General features: G+C 30.4%; 1 protein-coding gene across 2 annotated transcripts in view; it reads right to left on the bottom strand.

The window, feature by feature from the left end:
* The window catches only part of LOC128396568 (cell adhesion molecule DSCAM-like), a 33,017-nt gene that overhangs the window by 11,136 nt on the left and 1,332 nt on the right, over positions 1–20,549 (bottom strand). Inside the window, exons 2-8 of one of the 2 annotated variants that reach the window (XM_053357173.1) lie at positions 15,736–16,143; positions 10,747–10,908; positions 9,806–10,102; positions 5,482–5,601; positions 4,005–4,175; positions 3,769–3,913; positions 3,450–3,598 (exon numbers count right to left, since the gene is read on the bottom strand). In XM_053357173.1, the coding sequence (XP_053213148.1) occupies positions 3,450–3,598; positions 3,769–3,913; positions 4,005–4,175; positions 5,482–5,601; positions 9,806–10,102; positions 10,747–10,908; positions 15,736–16,143 (1,452 nt within the window). The remainder of the gene's footprint in view (positions 1–3,449; positions 3,599–3,768; positions 3,914–4,004; positions 4,176–5,481; positions 5,602–9,805; positions 10,103–10,746; positions 10,909–15,735; positions 16,144–20,549) is intronic. The other variant, XM_053357181.1, reaches the window with a different exon arrangement.

The following is a 20,549-nucleotide window of genomic DNA, read 5'->3' as shown; positions in this document are numbered from 1 at the left end:
AATGAAAATAGGAAAATATCATCTTCATTATCACATATTCCCTCTAATCAAAGAGAGAGAGAGAGAGAGATGATAAAAGAAAGAGAATATATTTTTTTCTCTTCTCATCTTCTTCATCATCATCTCATCTGAAATATCATCATCATGATATCCGGTCATCCGTTCAGTCGCAACCGATTCAAAACGATGAACGATAATATTTCCAATTTGAAGACTTCATTGATAATAATAACAGAGAGTAATTCTGATGATGATCACCATCATCATGATCATAATAATGAAACATTTTTTGGTGAAATGAAATGAGAAGACAGAAAATAAAAGGAAGAAAAAGAAAAAAAATAAGATCTCATCTTCATCATCTCAAGTGGGATGAGGATGAAGCCTTAAGGAAGATGGGAAATGTTTCTTGGATGATCTCTCTCTCTCTCTCTCTCTCTCTCTTTGATTATCATCCTTATTATCATCACAACCGATATTATTAGCATCCATATAATATATCATATAGATCCATTCAACTTGGATTATTATCATTATTTATCAATATAAGTAGAAAAGTAGAAAACCGGAACCGGAATAACCGGATATATATTTTATTCCTAATTTTTGCTCCTTAGTCAAGTTGAGTGTTAATAATAATGTTCATCAAGCTGAATTGTTTGTATAACTTGTAGGTTAGTTAAAATAGGAATGTGAGAGCAAAGAGATTTAATTAAAACCCAAAATGCTAAGGTAAGGGTTGGGCTTTGGGTTGGGAAGGATGAGGAAAATGTTAAGGTAACAAGTGCAATTAATGAAGATGATGAAGATGCGATGATGATGATAATGAAAGAGGAAACTTAAGGAATACCTTTTTGGAACTTATTAGATGAGAGAATCAGAAAAAAAAGAAAGAGAAAAAATCTAATAACATGTAAGGTGCCTTGGGATGGATTCTGATGATAATTTTTCAGAATCTAATTCAATTAATAATCTTAGTGAGAGAGAGAGAGAGAGTTGGAAGGTTGAAACTGAATTCATGGTGGAAAAGGGTGGGACAAAAGGTGGATAAGTTGTTGAATGAGAGGAGGCAAAAGTTTCACATTATCATTTGAACTTTAATTTCATGGTTACTCATAAACACTCAGGGTGATTCATGATGAAGATATTGACGATTCAGGTTAGTAATTAAGTTTTGTAATCAACTCAACTTTTTTCCGTTAATTACCACATCAATGAGTTCGGTTGATTTGTATTACAATTGAAGAATCTTCATCATAATTATCGTGAGGATTGGGAACTCATCGATTAAATTGATATTAGTTGATTTGATTTTTCTAAATCTTCGTAAACAAATAACAGTAAATGTCTATTCGATTTGATTCTGAAGCTGTCATGATATGAATTCAGGGTAACTATGAATTGATATTATTAATATCGTTTTATCGTCAGTTGTTATTGGGATAATAGTTGCGAAAATTGTTCAGATGAATTTAATTCAGGATATTGATTCAACTGAGAGTGAAAATGTCATGGTAAGTGAATGGGTGGGTTTGGGGTGGTACAGAAAATCAATCCCTGTAAACTGAATATTAACAAGTCTCAATAAAGTTGGAAAATCTTATCTACAGAATGTAAGAGGTATCAATTGAAGATACGAATAAAAATATTAGGAGAAAAAAAGTTCGAAATCGAAAATTGTGAGACTTAAACTTTTCTATTCTTTTCTTTTCTCCCATGAAAATCATCATCATGATAACAGAATGATAATATTATCATTCGGTTAACAATCAATTGGATCATGGAAAATGTAGATATTATACTGAACTCTAATCGGATAAAAGAGTAAACATGATTATCTTGATAAAGATTTTCAATGATAAACTGAATAATTCTGAACATTTAATGCCACAGAACTGATACTGTTTCCGTTTCCGGATGCAAAGATTGGCAGATTATCTTGAATCAATTAAATGGTTGAATAAATAATGTGTTATTATTAGAAAAAAAGTTAAACTCAGAATATTAGAATCGATACATTTGATATCGAACATAGAAGTTGCTCTCTCTCTCTCTCTCAAATTCTTGACCTAAATGACCATTAGATATGATGGTTACTTGTTGATAATCATGATCATGAACTCAATTGGTTGGACTTATGTATAACAATTGATTAACTGATTCAGAATCGCAATTTAGTCTGAATCATCAGAAACTTTTTGCTATTAGGTTAATCAACTTGATCTTGATTAGTTAATGTTAACTGTTCATGGAAAGGAGATTGAGAGAGAGAGAGAGAGAGAGAGAGAGAGAGAGAGAGAGAGAGAGAGAGAGAGAGAGAGTAAAAAGGGAGCGGATAAAATAATTTATGGTCAAAAAATGAATTAATATTGACCAACTGAAAGAGAGAGAGAATCGAGTCTGGGGTCAGTTAATCAACTCTAAATTAATCTTTTTGTTTAGTTAACCATTTTTCATACAAGATTAATTAATCAATATTATTATCATCATTGTTATAACAATATTATTAACCACTCCCATGATTTATTACATGGTTACGAAGAGGAAGACAAGGAGATCAGGGAGAGAGAAAGAGAGCAAAAATGAGAAATCTCCCCTTAGATAAGGTGGACATGTAATATGATGTCCACTCTTGAAGATGTAAATGAAAACTCTAAATGAATGAGATGATGACGATTGAATCAATTACATTCCCGCCATATCTACATGTAAGAGCTACTGATTTTTTTTACTAGAATTGATTGATCTGAATAAAAACATTTTCAAAAATGTTGATCAGCATCATGAAGAAAAGGTAATTAAGATGCCATCATGTATCATCATCGATCCTCTGAAAACGGAAGTCAAAAGCTCTGAAAAAGGGAAAGTGAATGGTGATGAATAAATGAGATTCATGAAGATGAAGCAAAGGTAAAAATAGACTTGTCAAAAGGATTGAATGACAAGCATGAGAATTTGGTTTCCATGGGAGAGAGAGAGAGAGAGCTGAAAATTCTGGCTGTTCAGAATGATGGAATTTCTTTTCTCTTCTTTATTTTTTTTTCCACCATGATAACAACGAAAGAGAGAGAAAAAAAATGATATGATATCAACTGTTAGAATTATTATCATCTTCATCATCACATGTATAAGATTTAAACTGCTACGAATAGTAAATAGGGAAAAAAGAAAAGAAGAAAAAAATTCTGAGATGTTCATGATTTACATGAATCATTCAGATGAAGTGAAAAAGAGAAGAGGGAAAAGGTTGTGATGAAATGAAAGTAAATCTGATGAAGATTTCATGATGCCAAGGATGATGAAAATCATCTGATATCCAAAGAAATATTAATAATATTCAATCCATGAACTTATTGTTATAAACTTACACCTTACTTTTCATGGTAGAAATATAATTCATTCAGAGTAACAATAAACTTCATCTAATATTAATTGTTATTATCATTTACCTCTGACAACCAACTGAATCCTCGTCTCATCTTTACCATAACCATTGGAGGCATGGCAACTGTACAAGGCTGAATCACGGCGGTCAATGTCCATGATGGTCAGTTCTGAGCTGTAGCCTTCAGCTGTTATCCGATCTTTAAGAATAACCCTGAAATTTCATGAAGAGTTGAGAGGGAAAAAATAGAGATTGAAAATTAACTTGAGAGTTACACCTTAATCATCAACATGTTGGATCAGAACAATTCATGATAAAACTATTTGTCACATGAATTTTTCATGGTTCATATTGATGAGATGATGATAAAGAGGATAATGAACCTTTTAGGGTCAAAAATAATCGGCTTATCATCTTTACGCCATTGAATTGTTATCGGCTTCTCTCCATAGGCTTCACATGATAATTTGGATTCTTGTGATTTAGTAAAAGTCTCCGAACGAAATTTAGATGTAAAATAAGCTCCTTCTGTCTCAGAAAAGGATTTATCATGAGATTAGTATCATGGTGATTTACATATTGAACTATTGTTCTCATAAGATTATTCTTGAGTCTTTACCATGAACAGAAATCCGGATAACTTTTGATAGTTCACTTCCAACTCCATTCGATGCCTGACAAAGGTACAAACCCGAATCGCTTTTCTGAATATCGTCAATGAAAAGTGCCCCAGAATCGAGGATCTGAACTCGAAATGAGCTGACAATCGTCTTGTAGCTTGTTGTCCCATCTAAATGTCGAAAAAGTTTTCGAAAAAGACAAAAAAAATTATTCGAAAAGTCCAATTCACTCTAATCAAGACAATCGCAAAGATAGTGATCAATGTTACGGCTTATGAGTTGAACTTAATCAACATTGATTAACTTAATTGTCATTCTAATTGTGTATCAACATATTTGTTTGATTTACCATTGATTTAAATTGTTCCCATAGTAATTGGATGTTATTTGTTTTTTTGTTGTTGATTTTGTTTGTGATTAAAAGGTAACAAGAAATGTAACTGCACCATTGCTGCTAATTGTTAATAATTAATGACAACTTATTGTAATAACAACAACAATTAACCATTCAAAGTGAATGATTAACTTGTAATGATTATAATTACGATATTTTGGTCATTTTTTCCTCTACTTGATTATTAAAACCTTTCAATCTAATTGAATGACCGAACCTCTGAAAACTTGAAATTCATTATGTGACTCGAATTGTTGATTAGTTGAAATTGTGAATTAGATTATCATAATAACCGATGGGAGGAAGACAGGGACAGAGGGAGTGAAAGATAAGTGAGTGACCATTTAATTCAACCGATTGTTGGTCTAAATTGTGACAATGATGCTAATGATTGACCATAACAATGGTCAGTCTTATTTAATAAAGATCCATGAAACCGGAAGACTATAAACTTTTATTTCTTCAAATCCCTCGATTCGAAGTTTAATTTTCTCTCTCTCTCTCTCTCTCTCTCTCTCTCTCTCTCTCTCTCTCTCTATCTCTCTCTCTCTCTCTCTCTCTCTCTCTCTCTCTCTCTTCTAATCATTATCGTCTATTCACTTTCTCTACTCATTCCCTCAGGGTCTTTAGAGTTTTCTACTTCTTATCTTTTCTCTTAATGTCCGAATGGAAATTGGTCAGTTCGATGAAAAAGTGACCAAGAATAAAACTTTCAAATATCTCTTTTAACTTGACTGAATTTCAAGATGAATCATTTTTAGAACTAAAATATAATCGTGATTCGAATTGATAATTGAGAGAACATTTTGTTTAGATGAAATTGATGAATAAAATGAAGGAAAAGAGAAAAATTGAAATGAAAGAAATACTATTATTTTCTATTATAAATCTTCACTCCCACTTCGAGCTTGGTATCATTTCCACTTCCTCTTCTTCTTTTAGAAAATAACATTATATCAGTTTTTTGAGTTTTCTCTTGTCAATATAAGCTAATCAAGTTGGATGAAATTTCGAAACTCATTGAATATCTATCGAAGTTAGAACTTTTTTTCTCTCGAGAAATTTTTGTTCGCTTTTCTTACTTTGAGCCTTTTTCCAAATAATCGAGGGCGTCGGGAACCCGGAAGCTTGACAATTACTCCAAACTTGTTCACCTTTAGTTGAACTTATATCACCAGGTTCGTAAATCCATTGAGGTGGAGCTAGAAAATTACATAGAAAACAGATTAGGATTAGAAGGATTAAGATAATTGAAGAAAAAAAAAATAATAACAACTAATCATCATCATAATATCCTAAGGTAATTGTCAAAGTGATGAAGGCAAATATTAATAACGAGTTCCAATCAATTTCCAATACATTAATAATCATGGAGATGTTGATAATCAGCATGAAACTGATAATATAATAATAATAATACATTAGAAGATGAAGGAAAGAAAAATATGACGAATAAAAAAAATAATCTAACATGAAATTCCCATATAATCATCTAATGTAATTGTTTGCACTGTAATCATATAATATATACCTCGAGTAAATTGTATCAGGGTATTCATACTCATAGACGATTCTGAGATAAGTTCATCTTCATAATCATCATGAAGTTAACCAGAACCATTACAATTGTCAGTTAGTTTGTTTTCCATTTTTTTTTCCAAGTCACATACAAATATTATATCTACTTATTATCAAACATTGAACTTTATTATCGTCATTACAATATAACATCAACTCCCTCTCGTCATCATGTATTCACTCACCACAACCACTATCCACTCCATTCATCTTCCTTGTCTCCCTCAGTCTCTTTCTCTCTCATCATTATCATTCTAACGTGATAAAAGGTTAATCCATTTCATTTACAATGATTATTATCTCATGTTTTTGTTTACTCAAGATTCTGATTCAGATTCTTGTTCCTTTCATCATGATAAATATAAATAACTTAATTATCAACTCCAAATGATTCAGTTATCATTACAATCTCAATGATAATTATCATCTAAGTCTCTCTCTCTCTCTCTCTCTCTCAGTCATTCTAATGATATATATAAATGTGAAAAAAGCATGATTATTATTATAATATGATTACCATGATAAAAAAAGATGGGAAAAAATTATCATGAAAAAAAGTTCCTATGATAATAGTCTGTTAATTACATGTCATTAATGATAACTTCATCTCTGATATAATCAGAATAAAATCTTAAACTGAACTTACCATCATAATCATCTTTAGGTGAACTTAAATTTCTCATGAAGTTTTATCGAAAAAAATTTGTATCAATTTCATGGTAAAAGTTGTTTTCGAAACTTTTTCCTATTATTCAAAACTACATATTGATTTCAATAAGACTAAAAGTTTTCATTTGAATTGGAGTCATATTATCAAGAGCTTTTTAGTTACAATTAACTTTGAATTGTTATCATTTTCAATGATTGTGATATCGTTCAGGGAGTTGAAGTTATCGTTTCACCAAAGAGTCTCATGAATCCATTTACTTTACACATGATATTATCTTTTCTTGGCTGTTCATTTTTCTGAGATTCATCTTTTATCTGTCAGTAAACGGGAGAGAGTATTGGTGAGAGAGTATTGGTGGAAAGTGAGAAAACAAATCTTGTTGCTTCTTCCTATTCATTTGATTCTTATTACCTCTCTCTCAGTTAATTCCCCATGCATGGTGGATAAAAGTGATGAGAAGAAGAAGAAAAAATGAGATGAAAATGGACAGAAATATATATATTATATTCAGGAAAAGATTCATGGAGATTCAGTTGGATGGTGATGCATGAAGAGAAGGAGATAAGACATAAAGGTAAAGTTACTCAATGAGATGTAAAGTAACACTGATGATGAGAAGAAGATGATGAAAGGTAAAAGTATAATTTTCGATGTAAAACTTTTACGAAACATAATCTTCAATGTAAGAAGATGTTTCTTTTTTCCTGCCTCACTCTCTCATCAATCGAGAAAGGATAAGGCTGATTCTTATTATAATCTCCATCCTTTTCCTCCTCCACCCATTTCCCACCTTCATCTTGAACACTATCCCTTGTGTCCAATGGTAAATTGCATTAGCTTTATAATAACAACAACAATACCAGAGTAACAGTTTCTCTGGGCTTAAGTAACTTTGTGCATGGAGAAGAGGATGAGGAAGATGAAGATGATGAAGAGGTGGAGAAAATGATAAAGGTGGAAAATTGCAAGTGAAAGTGGGAATGTGATGGAGAGCATGATGGTTGAGATTCAACAGGGAGTAGGTGAAAATATTGTTCCACTTTCAGGAAATTCATTCCATGGTAATGATCATGGAAGAGAGAAAGAAAAATATGAAAATTTGTTCAAATTTAATGTTCTTTATGTTTGAACTAATTGAATTTACCGTTAATCCTTTTTTGAAATAATACAATTAAAGATTTAAATTGTTGTTGGTGTAACAGTTTGGTGATGAGTTTAATTCCCAAAACTTTTGATAAAATTGAAGGTTAAAAATTTTCTATCTCTCGTATTTTTTCATCATGGTGATAAACTGAATTATATTCAGGATATAATCTGATACATGATGATGAGTATGATGAGCTTTTTCATACTAATCATCTTAATCATCCAATGAAACATATTAATTTGCATATTCATCATTTATTAATAGAAGAGAAATTTTTACTTATCATATTGACAGAATCATATTTCTGATTCATATTCATGATAAAATTAATAGTCTCATCATAATCATCAATTTCATTATCGATACTCAACTTATCAGCACTGGAATGATATGATAATATAAAGGTATCAAGGTTGGTAGGGAAAACGATATCATGGAAATCAGATTATCATGATGATGATGGAATAGACATTGAACTGAATCAGTTTGTAATCAACTAATTTCATAGATTTTTTGTGAGAAAATGTTAATCATTATGTTGGTTACAATAATTTTCATGGAGTTAATTTTAACCATTGAACAATTTTCTGTCAACTTTTATATTAATAAACGAGTACAAATGTTCAGTTGATTGCTAATTTAATCATGATTCTAATGGTTATCATTAAGTTATGCTAACATGATTTTTATGTTAACTGGCTATCAAAATGTTGATATTGAATCAAAGGCCGAGGTGGAAAGTTAATACTAGTGACCAATGGGCAGTTTCTTGTCAATGTTCAAATAGCATCAATATGAATCTTAATTCAGTTGATATTGTGACTTTTTTCGGTTTGGGAGTTTCAAAGTTATTATTTTACTTTTTTCATAACAATTAATATTATCGAAAGTGTTTACTGGTCAATCATTTCCTAATCTTCATCTCTTGTCAGTAATCAGAATGACTTTTACTATGAATCTTGACCAATAGTATTTATTTAACTTCTCATATGAATTCATTCAAGTTGAAAAATTGACAAGTGATAAGGATTAACATGGATTCTTAAAGTGAACTTTTTTCATGTTTATCTTCATGAAAGTTTACATGATAGTGAATGGAACTTGATACTTTTTTAATCCAAAGTTTTTTTTATCCAAAGATTGACAATTAATCACTTTACAATTTGTAAATTCTACTAATCTTTTCTCTGATCAATCTTCATGTTGTTTACATCATGATAATCAACATCATTTGGTTATCATCTTGTTTCATGTTTAACAGAAAATTTAACAAATTTTCAAAACAATTTACGAGTTTAAGTTAAGAAAACTGTGAATAGAAAAAAAAGTTCATAGAAATTCAGTATGAAAAAAGTGCATGGAATTCCGTATGGAAATTCATTAGTAAAAAAAAGGTAAATTGTCTGAGGTGAGAAAAACAAAATGAAGGTAAAAAAGTTCTGAGAAATTTTCTTTCTTCAGAAATATACATATTAGCCAAAAAAATGCTGTTCCAAACAGAATAGAGCTCATTGAATAACCATGATGGTGATCATCATCATCTCAGAATAGGAATAGAGCTTAGAAAGTGAGATAAGTTTTCACTCTCAACTTTTACCATGAAAAGGAAAACAACAACAATACCAAGTTTTCATGATGAAATTTCAGACTCTGAACATTTCATTTACCATGTAGCAGATTGTCAATGTTTTTCTAACTAAGTTAGTGCCTTAAAGGCTTCAACATATTAGGTTATGAAGTTTCATTTGTATTCATCTTCATGATAATCATGGAAAAGATGATTATTGTGAATTTTTTCACCTTCTTCTTCATCTTCGAAATGTACAAACACAGCAAAAAGAAAAGTTCTAATCTGAATATAATGAGAAATAACAGATTCGAATTGAATGAGAGTTCGAGATGAGAATGAAACTTTTCTTTCTTTCTTTTATCTTTCTTGCTGAATTTCCATAAATATAAAAACTCAGAACTCTTATCATGATGATTAATTGATAATCTGTTACATACTCACCATAAATGACCATCATTTGTGAATGTGAATCTTGACCAACAGCGTTTGTAGCCAGACAAGTATAGTTACCACGATGGTCACTCTTGACCGCTTTAAATAAAATGGTCGATGAATAATCGGCAAGATGATGAATTGAAACGGAAGCTGATGATGAATCTGTTTCCTTTATTGTTTCACCATCTTTTAACCATTCAATGTGAAAAGGTGGATCACCTTTAATTACTGTACAGCTGATTGATAAACGTTGACCCATTTGAATGTCAACTGGTAACACAAATTGATCAACTTTCGGTGCAACTAAATTAAAGAGTAAAAGGAAAATGATTAACAAATAACAATTAAAAAACCATTGAAATGGAAACAAAATCAAGAGAATACAATAAGAAATTTAGTCCAAATTAAAATTTTATGCAAATTATATGCAAATATTTGGGATAAAGTTGAGTTAATTTGAATAGTGGGAAAGTTTCCCTGTTGAACTTTTCATGATACAGAAAATGTTTATTAACAGTTTTAAATTTAGAAAACACAATTAACCTTCATCAAGGAAATGAATCTTTATTCAACTTCCTCATGATGATTATCATTGTCATGGTGGTAAAGTTTTCACCTAATGGATCAACAATTGAAAGATTAACAAGCTAATGGATTAATCTGATTTTCTGTTTTCAATTTTTTCTTTCTCTAATCAACTTAAGAAGGCAAATCAAATTTTCTGATTCAATTTTCGCCTTTTTCACCTTGTTCACTATTCCTGAGTTTCAATCGTATTCGCATCATTTGAGATTATCTGTAGACGGTGAATTTTACTTTGATTTCATGATTATGAAGTGAAATCAATTATTGTCTCGTTCTCATGGTAATCTGATTGAATGAATTATCTTTAATGTTATCGAATGGTAGATTCAAGAGGTTTATTTTCATGGGAGTTTATTGCTAACCTTGGATATTCAGGTGGAATCCATTGGTTGAAGAAACGCCTTCATCATTTACTGCTGAACATGAATAATATCCTTCATCTGATTCTTTGGTGATATCTGATACAATTAGGGTTCCATTTTTATCCAGAATTTGACGATGATTGTTGGGTAAACGTTTACCATCTTTATTCAGAAGGGTGGGGCAGACAGAATTTAGAATTTAGAATTTTTTTTTCAGTTCAATTGTTTTCCATTTGGAAAAAAAGGTAAAGCAAAGATGACATGCAGAGGAATAAGAAAATAGAAACAAGCAAATGAGATGATGATACATTAGCATCATGGTGAGAGTGATGATGAGGATGATAAAGGATAAAGAGGGAAAGAGAGGATGAAGATGACATTCGAAATTTTTTTTCTCTCCTTTTTCGCTTCATTCTGGTTGACACTTCATCAATCATCTCCCTGATTCCTGTTCATGATTTTTATTCAAATTCAATGTGTCAAGAAAATCGTTTTTCTCTCTCTCTCTCTCTGTCCTGGTTTTACACCTTTTGGTCAACATATGATCTAATCACATCACCAACTTAATCATGATGTTTATTGATCACCATGAAAATGTGACTCGATGACCAGTTGATTAAAGAGATACATCATAATCACCATGAATCCTTACACTGAATCCCGACTAATCAAAATGAAAGACAAGATCAGATAAAAAAATAGTAATTAGACCAAAATCACCCAGAACTTTCCGAATCCATAAAAATTCATGACAAAATAGATTCACAGTAAATTTTTTTCGTCTCTTTCATTTCCTCCTAGAAGATAAAAAGAGTAATTTTCACTTTTATGGACAATTTTTTAATTCCTAATTGAACTAACATCAAGTTGAAATGAGAATATATATAAACTACATCTTGATGGTAAAATTCATGATGATAATTATCGTAAATTTATCTGATTCCATTAATCTCTTTCCACCCAAACATTCAGAATCAATTTCATGATAAAAGTACAACATATATAATATAAGAACCCTTAGCTACCATAGGTAACATTTATTTCCTGATAGAAATTGGGGGAAAAAGTGATAAACCAAATTCGCTGCCAGAACTTGGTCTGAAGTTCCAGAAAATCATGAAATTTCACCCTGATAATAAAAGCTAATAACAATTACACCAAACATGTAATAACAATGATAATGATATATATCATTACAGAATCAGGGAAAAAAGTTCAAGTCAAAACATGATGATAATTGATGTTTTCAGTTATCAGAATCAGATTTAATTTACTTCATGAGTTTCAATTGCAATTGAATATAAAAAAAAAAATAAATAAATATCATGGATTTGATTGTCATCTATGTCAACTTATTATTATTATCAACCGATTGATTGATTATCCCTATTGAGTTATTAACTTGAATATCCACTAATAATCAATTGATTGTCAATGTGAAAATATAATTGAAAAAGTTTTCTCCATGAAATTTTCATTAACCTATCATGAAATCTGATGCTTATTTCTTGGGAGGGAAAAGGATGAAAATCAAATAATATTATTATCATTTTATCAACAAGAAGATTTTTTCTTGCTTGTTACTTTCATAGGAATGATATTTTTTTTATCTCATCTTGTAATAGCCTGGGGGTTATTATTTCCAGTGAGAATGATTTTCTCTTTTTCAATGAAATGCTCATGTTTATATCGCCCAAACAGATATATACACTCAGGATATGATAATTTACAGCATTTGGTTTTCTATGATATTTATCATTTGATAATAAATGAGCTTCAAGTTATATCTGAATGGTAAACAAACTGAATCAACTTTAATCATTGTTACTAATAATTCATTTGTTTCCATGTATGAAAAGATACATCGTCAGAACATTTATCTTATATTATTTTTTTTCATTTCCAGAATTTCAAGAACTTTTCGAATTTACAATATTCTCTTTGACCCTCCCTGTCTTTCCAGGTATATTAATCTTTATCTTCTTCAACTGAATGGATAAATCCTCCACCTTGAGGGATATCAATATCAGTTTCCATGAATCTAACCTAATATCTTGAAGCGATTACAGTTATTTACAAGAAATATCGATAAGATTTAGAACTTTTTTTTTATTCCAAAAATTGAAAAACACAAACTCGACGAAAGTAAAAGGAGAAACTAGAGAAGAGGAAGAAAAAAAAGTTCGCTTTTTCCTCATCTATCATCAATTTCCATGATTATTGATTCAAAATGGATAAAGTTCGAGATGGATATTGAATGTTGATAAGAAAAAAACTTTTTCTCTAGTAACTGGACAATGAATAAAGTTGCGATGATAATTGTAATGGTCAGTCGATTGATTTTCTTGATGGAACTTTTTTTTCTCTCTCTCTCTCACTCAAAATAACTTTTACACTCCCAAGAACAACCCAAGGAACACCATTCATCAAAACCTTTTATGATGAAAGAGTGTCCATGATAGAGAGTAAAGATCACTGGACATAAGTAATTGACCCTTTTTTCACAAACAAAGTGACCTTTTCCCCTAATCATCTTGTGTCCACTCTCCATCATCATCTCCTTCGAGCAATGGTCAAGTTTAAGAGTGTGAATAAGATTGAAATCTTCCAGTAACATATAATCACCATTGATCATCATTGTGATGACCAAATCTTTGAAAACTTCCGATTCAAAATGTAAGGTAATATTATCATGATACCTAAATGGTTGAACAAGATGAGAATCCCCTGAAAATGATATATGTATTGTTTATCTCTGTTTGTTTGTTGATAAAAAATCATCAATGTCTCATGAGGATGAATGAACTTTTTTTTCCTCATGGTAAATGCTTTTCTCGAGTTGATTTTCAATGAGAACTCAACTGAATGATGTTTGTCTTTTATCATCAGAGCAAAATTTTCATCATCATCATTTCCCTTTCCTTTTATGGGTGAACAAAAATTTCTCAACTTTGGTTTCCGTTTCCATATTTCAAAAAACTATTATGAACTTTACCATGACTGAATTTGTGTGAAATAAATGATTAACTTTTCGGGTTAATTTATGAACCTGATTTATTGGTTTAAAATGATTAGCGATTAATTTATTTACTTTTTCAATTTGTTTCGATTTGTATATTTGATATGAGAAAAGAGATAAAAAGTTCTGAAAGAAATTCATTGAATTTTATGCTCATGAAAATTGATCATATGTTCAGTTGATGCATATAATGAGAGTTCATTAACAAAAGAGTGAGAATCAGGAAACAATGAGAGAGTGAGTGAGAAGAGGGAGAGTGTAGGTGGATAAGGGAGGGATGAGAGAGAGAGAGAGAGAGATTGAGTTTGAATTGAAAACTGATCATTGAGTTAATTCACCATGTTATATCCTTTTTCCTGTTGAGAGAAATAGAATTTTTCGTTTTTTTTGAACATTTCCTATCGAATACATGAGAATAGCTCATGAGAAGTTCAGTTGAGATAATTCATCAGAGAGAGAGAGAAATGAAAATTGTTCAATCGACAAAGATGAAAACAAGGTAATCAAAAGACAAATCAAAAAGTGTTGATATAAATCAGAAAAAGGGAAGAGATTGAATTTTCAAATGTTCTGAACTGTACACTTGGAACTTTGTAAAACAGTTTCATGAGTAATATTGAGTTACCATGAAAACCATTAAGATTGAATTGGTTGGTGAAAGAAAAGGAGGAAGAAGAAAAAAATGAATCGGAAAAAAAAATTCGAAAGACAATTTATCGTTTTCTCTTTTCATTTCTATGAATCAAATGAATAGAATGTAGAGAAAAGTTTTCAGAATTTCGAACAAAAAATGTTAGAAATTATCAGTCGATGATGATAGAAAAATACTAATTTGAAATAATCGAATGAAGAAAAATATTCGATAATATTTGTTCTCATCTTAAAACTTTTCCTTTCTAAAACTAAATTTAGATTCATTTTCTATTGTTATCTATTATATGAACATGAATCTGTGGTGAAAATAAAGGTAAGCAAGAAGGAGGAGTGGGTGAGGTTGAACGGTGGGGTGGGTGAAGATGAAAGTATAAGGAAAAAAATTGCGAGTTAAATGATTGTGAGTGAATTGAATTTATCTATTGTAATAATAGTAATGATTCAATTGAATTGAGTTTCAGTTTGAATTCCTGGATCAATAGGCTTTCAGTCAATTTCACTTTGTCATGGTAAAAGTTCAGAGGATTCAGAGGGAATCCTAAGAAAATTGTCTCTTGTGTGATATTAATATGACTCTTAACCAGAAATAACAAATATTATCATTATATTAGATAATCTAATGTATTTAGTAACAATAACAAAGAATTCAGAGTTTCTGAATCTTTTTCCATGGTAAATGATCATCAAACTGAATCATGATACAATGAACAGAGAGAGAGAGAGAGAGAGAGAGAGAGAGAGAGAGAGAGAGAGATGATAATTTGAGCTAAATAATAATGATGATGATAAACGTTTACCATGAAAATGGTTCAAGTGTCATTTGCATTCAGATTTCAAAATAAGAATATGAAATTATCATGAAATCATGATTTCATAATCATTATCATCATGAAGACTTTTTCTGGATGTTGGCCAGTTAAAGTTGATTAACTTTTCATGTAACAATCAATAGACGGAGGGGAAAAAAATAAGGTGATTCTGTTAATCGTTCATCTCATGTAATCAGTTTCATGATGATTAAAGTTAATGATTAATTTAAATAATAATAAGATAATAATAATGATGAAGAGGAGGAGGAGGAGGTGATGAATGTTCACTATGATGATCATCATGAAATTCTGGGGATAATAGTTTGAATAATGATGATAAAATATGTAATGTTTAAAGTGAACTGTAAGATGATGATAATGATGATAAACGAGATGATGATGAGGGTATGATAAGAAGAAGGGTATTCATTCAATAATAATAATGATGATAACTCTTGAGGAGGAAAATTGGGAGATTTGTTTTGATAAATTGAAATTGGAGCTCACTTTTTTCCCAGAAAATATTTACTATTGGAAAACCACCCACTGGACATTTAACGATAAGTGACCGATGAGAGACCAAAGTTAAATTGGCCATTGAACGGACAAAAGGTGGACCTTGAACTCGAAGTGGAGCAACATTTTGTATGGTTGAAAGTTCAGATGAAGCGGTACACGAGTAGGTGCCACCAATTTCAACGGAAACGGAACTGATGTTTACAAAAGAGATGACGTAGTTATCGTTGGTCACATAATCGCCGATTCTGACGTTTTTCATACTGTCCAACGGGAAACCGTCCAGTTTCCAGGTGATCTGAGGAAGTGGATTTCCAGTGGACATACATTTCAGGGAGACACTTTCACCGGGTTTCACATCTTTCTCGGTGAAAACTTCAAGAAATATTGGTGGATCTTCTGAGAGAGAGAGAGAGAGAGAGTTAAACAAGAAAATTATAAGTTCGATATAAAAAAATTTCCAAATAAGTTTTTGAATCGTTTGATTATTTACGAAATCGACTTGAATTTCATCCCAACACCTTGAAGATATTACAACATAATAATAATAATCATCATCATGACAATATGATTAACTAACGAGTCTAAATTGTAATCAAAATTAATCATGGGCTGGGCATTTAACTGAAATGAATTATTATCATAATCATTATTATAAAGATTAAATTTATCATGATGATGATAATAATTTTCCCACTCCCAGTTAAATTTGAGAGTGATAATCATTAAATTGGTTAAAATGATCAACAACAATTTAAATGGAAGCAAATAAAACACAATCAACTTTATACAGAAACTTTAATCATTACACTTTTATTGTTATTATCATCTTAATGTTTCATGATATTATTCAGATTATGAATATTATGATAAAGAAAAACAAATTTCCTAAGCAATTCAATTACTATTATCATGATTATCGTTTACAATTTGATTTTATTACTTGTGTAGATCTTGATTAATTGCTTTTGATTACTGATTAAAGGTGAACAATATAAGTTATCTTAATCATATTCTGTTATCATGACAATTAAACTAGAATTTAATCAATTAGATATCTTTGTTTAATCAACTTGATTAGTTGATTTTTTTTCATCTGATCAATTTTTCATCATCATGTTGATTGTTACAACAATCAGATTAACATTCTAGGTTTCTATTAGATTAATCAACTTGATTTCTGTATGTGTATGTTTCTGGTAACTAATTAGTTTGATTAAGTTTGGTAATCATGATCAAGTTATAATTAGTTAATCAAAAATAAAATTGCCTTAAGTAAAGTTCAATGACTTTCATGTATCATTTGAATACATGGAGTGAAAATTATGTGATCAGAATTATTTTTTTTCCTATGAAACTATTAACAGGCTCAAGTAGACACGATTGTTATTAATTGTTACTAATTGTTGTTAGTTGATAATTAGTTAATATGATAACGCAAACAATTAACAAGATTAGATTGTAATGAAAGAAAACAAAGACAATTAGTGATATTTTTTGTCTTCATCATTTTAATTAGAATACAAAATATCATTGACCGATCACTGAATCGATTCTGATAATTAATCATCATCATCATGAACATAATGGTGGCGGTGGTGGTTAATTTAAATGCTATGACCTTTAGGGTGGAAAACTATTCATGTGAAGATATTATTATTATTAAGATGCATATGTTATATTATCCGAAGTGGAATTAATTTGATCCTCTGAACATACACACACACACACATAGAATGAAAAAAAAGTATTCAGGTAAATATTCACTTAAAGGTATTGAAGCATTGGAAGCATTTTCTTTGTCAAATGAATACCCGGTATGAAAGATACACTCTGTAGATATTAAGATATGGTCTATGGATTATGGTTTTAATGGGATTGAACAGTGAATAGAAACAACAACAAAGGAGGATAATAATATCCAATCTCCTTTTCCACCTCCATTTCATCATCATGTAGCTCACCCTGAGAAAAGGTATTCAACTGAAAATACTAATGTTTGTATCTGTTGTAATATTAATATATTTATGACATTGTTTTCATCTCTCACTCTCTCTCTCTCTCTGTCTTATATTCAACCTCTTCCTCCTCCTTTGGAAGCCTTTAAGAGGTTGGAATGATTCAGTTAAAGATTTTTCCAGGGAATGGGGTGAGAATAATGTTCCAAGTCTTAAAGGAATCACTTTTAACATTGTTACTCTCATGATATTATCCATTCTCAACTGTGAATCTTAACAATACACCAGGAAAAATGAAGGAGAAATTATTTCCCTCATAAAAATGAGTATAATGTTCATGGTGATGATTCGGTGAGTTATTCAGGATACTGATGGTGGTTTCAGGGTGAACCGGATGAGGATCAAGTTGAAACTTTGTATTTATTGATGAAATTACTTCAAATGAGTCAACTCCATTTACTGTGATTAGAAATTGAAAACTATTGGAAAGGTTTGAAGCTCATGGATTAATGAGCAACCATTCATGGTGGAACTTTTTTCAAACTCGAAATTGTATCGATATGAATTGTTTTGATTATCTAGATAAACTAAATTCATTTTATGTTATCATCTGTTTACCATTTTATTCATAAATAACCATGGTAAAAGGTAGTCATCCATTGAAAGATTTTCCCTCCCTCGTCAATTTCATGGTGGAATGAAGTTATCGTCATGATAAAAGTTCATCTTCCTGATAGACTGAGATTTTGTTCACATAGAAATGAACATTGTATTAATAGGGAGAAAAGTAATCATAAGATTTCATCTTCGACTCATTTGGACTTTTTTTCCTTCGCAAATTCCCAAATAATGGTGACGATAAATGTTCAAATATAACAATAAGTTCCTGAGTGTGAGTACTTTTCATCGAGATGAAATTGATTTTTAATGGTCAAGTTAATTGTTCAAACCACACAATCAAATTGAAAAGCAAATGAGAAATTATTAACATATGATATTGTATTACAATGAATAGCTTGTTATCATTAACAGCATGCAGATAACAATGATAACTAGCCACTGGTCAGTTGAACATTAACAAGTTGGATTGAGTTATTAGTTGATGACAAGGAGGAAAATAAAAGAAAACTTGACCAATGTTAATGGTCAAGCCATTAATTTGTCGAGTACAAGGAGAGAGAGAGAGAGAGAAAGGTTCAAAAAGTTCGAAGAGAAAATAAAAGTTCTAAAAGGAATCTAAAAGAAGACAATTAGATGATTCAACCATCATCATGATGAAAATCTCATAAAAGTAAAAAGTTACTTCCATTGGTTACTCAATGTTATCTAATGATGATGATGATGATGGTAATAGATATCAATGGAAATGCCTTAAGGGCAAATTCAGGGTTCTCAATGATTTTCATCATGATGGTTTCCTATCAACATCAACAAAATGATTTCCAAGTCAGTTCATTAGATTGAACTTTTTTCATTGACTCTGAGAGACCAGAAAAAAAAGTTTTGATTATTATCTGAATCTCAGATTGTTAATATTATCATTATCTTCATCATTTGATATTGACCATTGTTATCAATTGATGATATAAGGTCTTGATTCAATTTGGACTACAAATGATTAGCTTGTTATCCTTTCTCATTATCATTTCGATCATGGTTAAAACTAATAAACAGAAATCAGTTTCATGATTGTAATAATAAACATGGTTCACCTTACATGATACATTATTATTATCTGTGTATGTGTTTGTATGCTGAGGATTCATTTGAATTAATGGGAAGCGGAAATGTAATCATGATTGCAAATGGAAATGATATGTTTCAACTGAGAATCATTAACATGATTACGATTTTTGAAACTTGACCAACTGACCATTTGGTGAAAATAATGATAAAGTTAGTTGAAAGTTCAGTAGCTACCATGATAATAATATAGCTCATTTATTTTGTTTGTGTGTATGTTTGATATCAAATAAAATCCAATAATATTCATGATTAATATTAAGGTTGTGTAATATAATTTCATGAGAAATTAATTTCAATCAAGTGAATTTAAATCATCTCATAAATTTTATTTATCTTTTCAGTTGAAACTCTAAATGATTATCAATTGTTTTTATTTCTCTCCGATAAACTTACAAGTGCTTTATAAGTTGAAAGATAGTTCGAGAGGTCAGTTCGTTAGAGAGGAAAGTTCTAAGCGAATTGATATAATAAAGATACGAAAGAGAGAAAGAGAGAGAGAGAGAAATGATGATGAAAGTGATGAAAACTAGGATGAAGATGAAATATCATGTAAACAAACCGAAAGTAAAGTAACAATAACACAAGAAAATGAAGAGAAAAAAGTTCTTGAAAGAGAACGAGAAAAGTATTCAAAAGAGAGAAGAGAAAAGAAAAAAGTTCTGAATAAGATGAAGATGGAAAACAGATTGATGACGACAGAAGATAAATAAAGATGATAAAAGATGAAGAGAGAGAGAGAGAGAGAGAGAGAGAGAGAGAGAGAAAAGGAAGAGTAAGCAAAAGATGAGAAAGATAATGTGATGAGATATAAAAAAAGTTCTGAGTCCATGTTATGTGATTTTGGGCTTTCTTTTTGTTAAGAAACTGCTTGGATTCTGCTATTTCATCATCCTCATCATCCTCATCATCATCTCATGAACATTGACTAAGCTTTTGGATTAGATTCAATCAAGTGTATTCGGTGAGCTCAGTCATCCTTGAATACGACTGAATAGTCATGTTTCAATGGTCAATCACATAATCAGCGACCTGTACTCACTTATTCAGTTTCATTGTCAGTCTATAAGATGATGAATAAATTTCTGATCATGATCACCATGA

This window comes from Panonychus citri, unplaced genomic scaffold (genome assembly GCF_014898815.1).
Source record: "Panonychus citri isolate SS breed McGregor unplaced genomic scaffold, ASM1489881v1 Contig00023, whole genome shotgun sequence".
Classification (NCBI taxonomy): Eukaryota; Metazoa; Arthropoda; class Arachnida; order Trombidiformes; family Tetranychidae; genus Panonychus; species Panonychus citri.
Note: the sequence above shows the minus strand (reverse complement) of the source record. Positions and strands in the feature narration are given on the sequence as shown.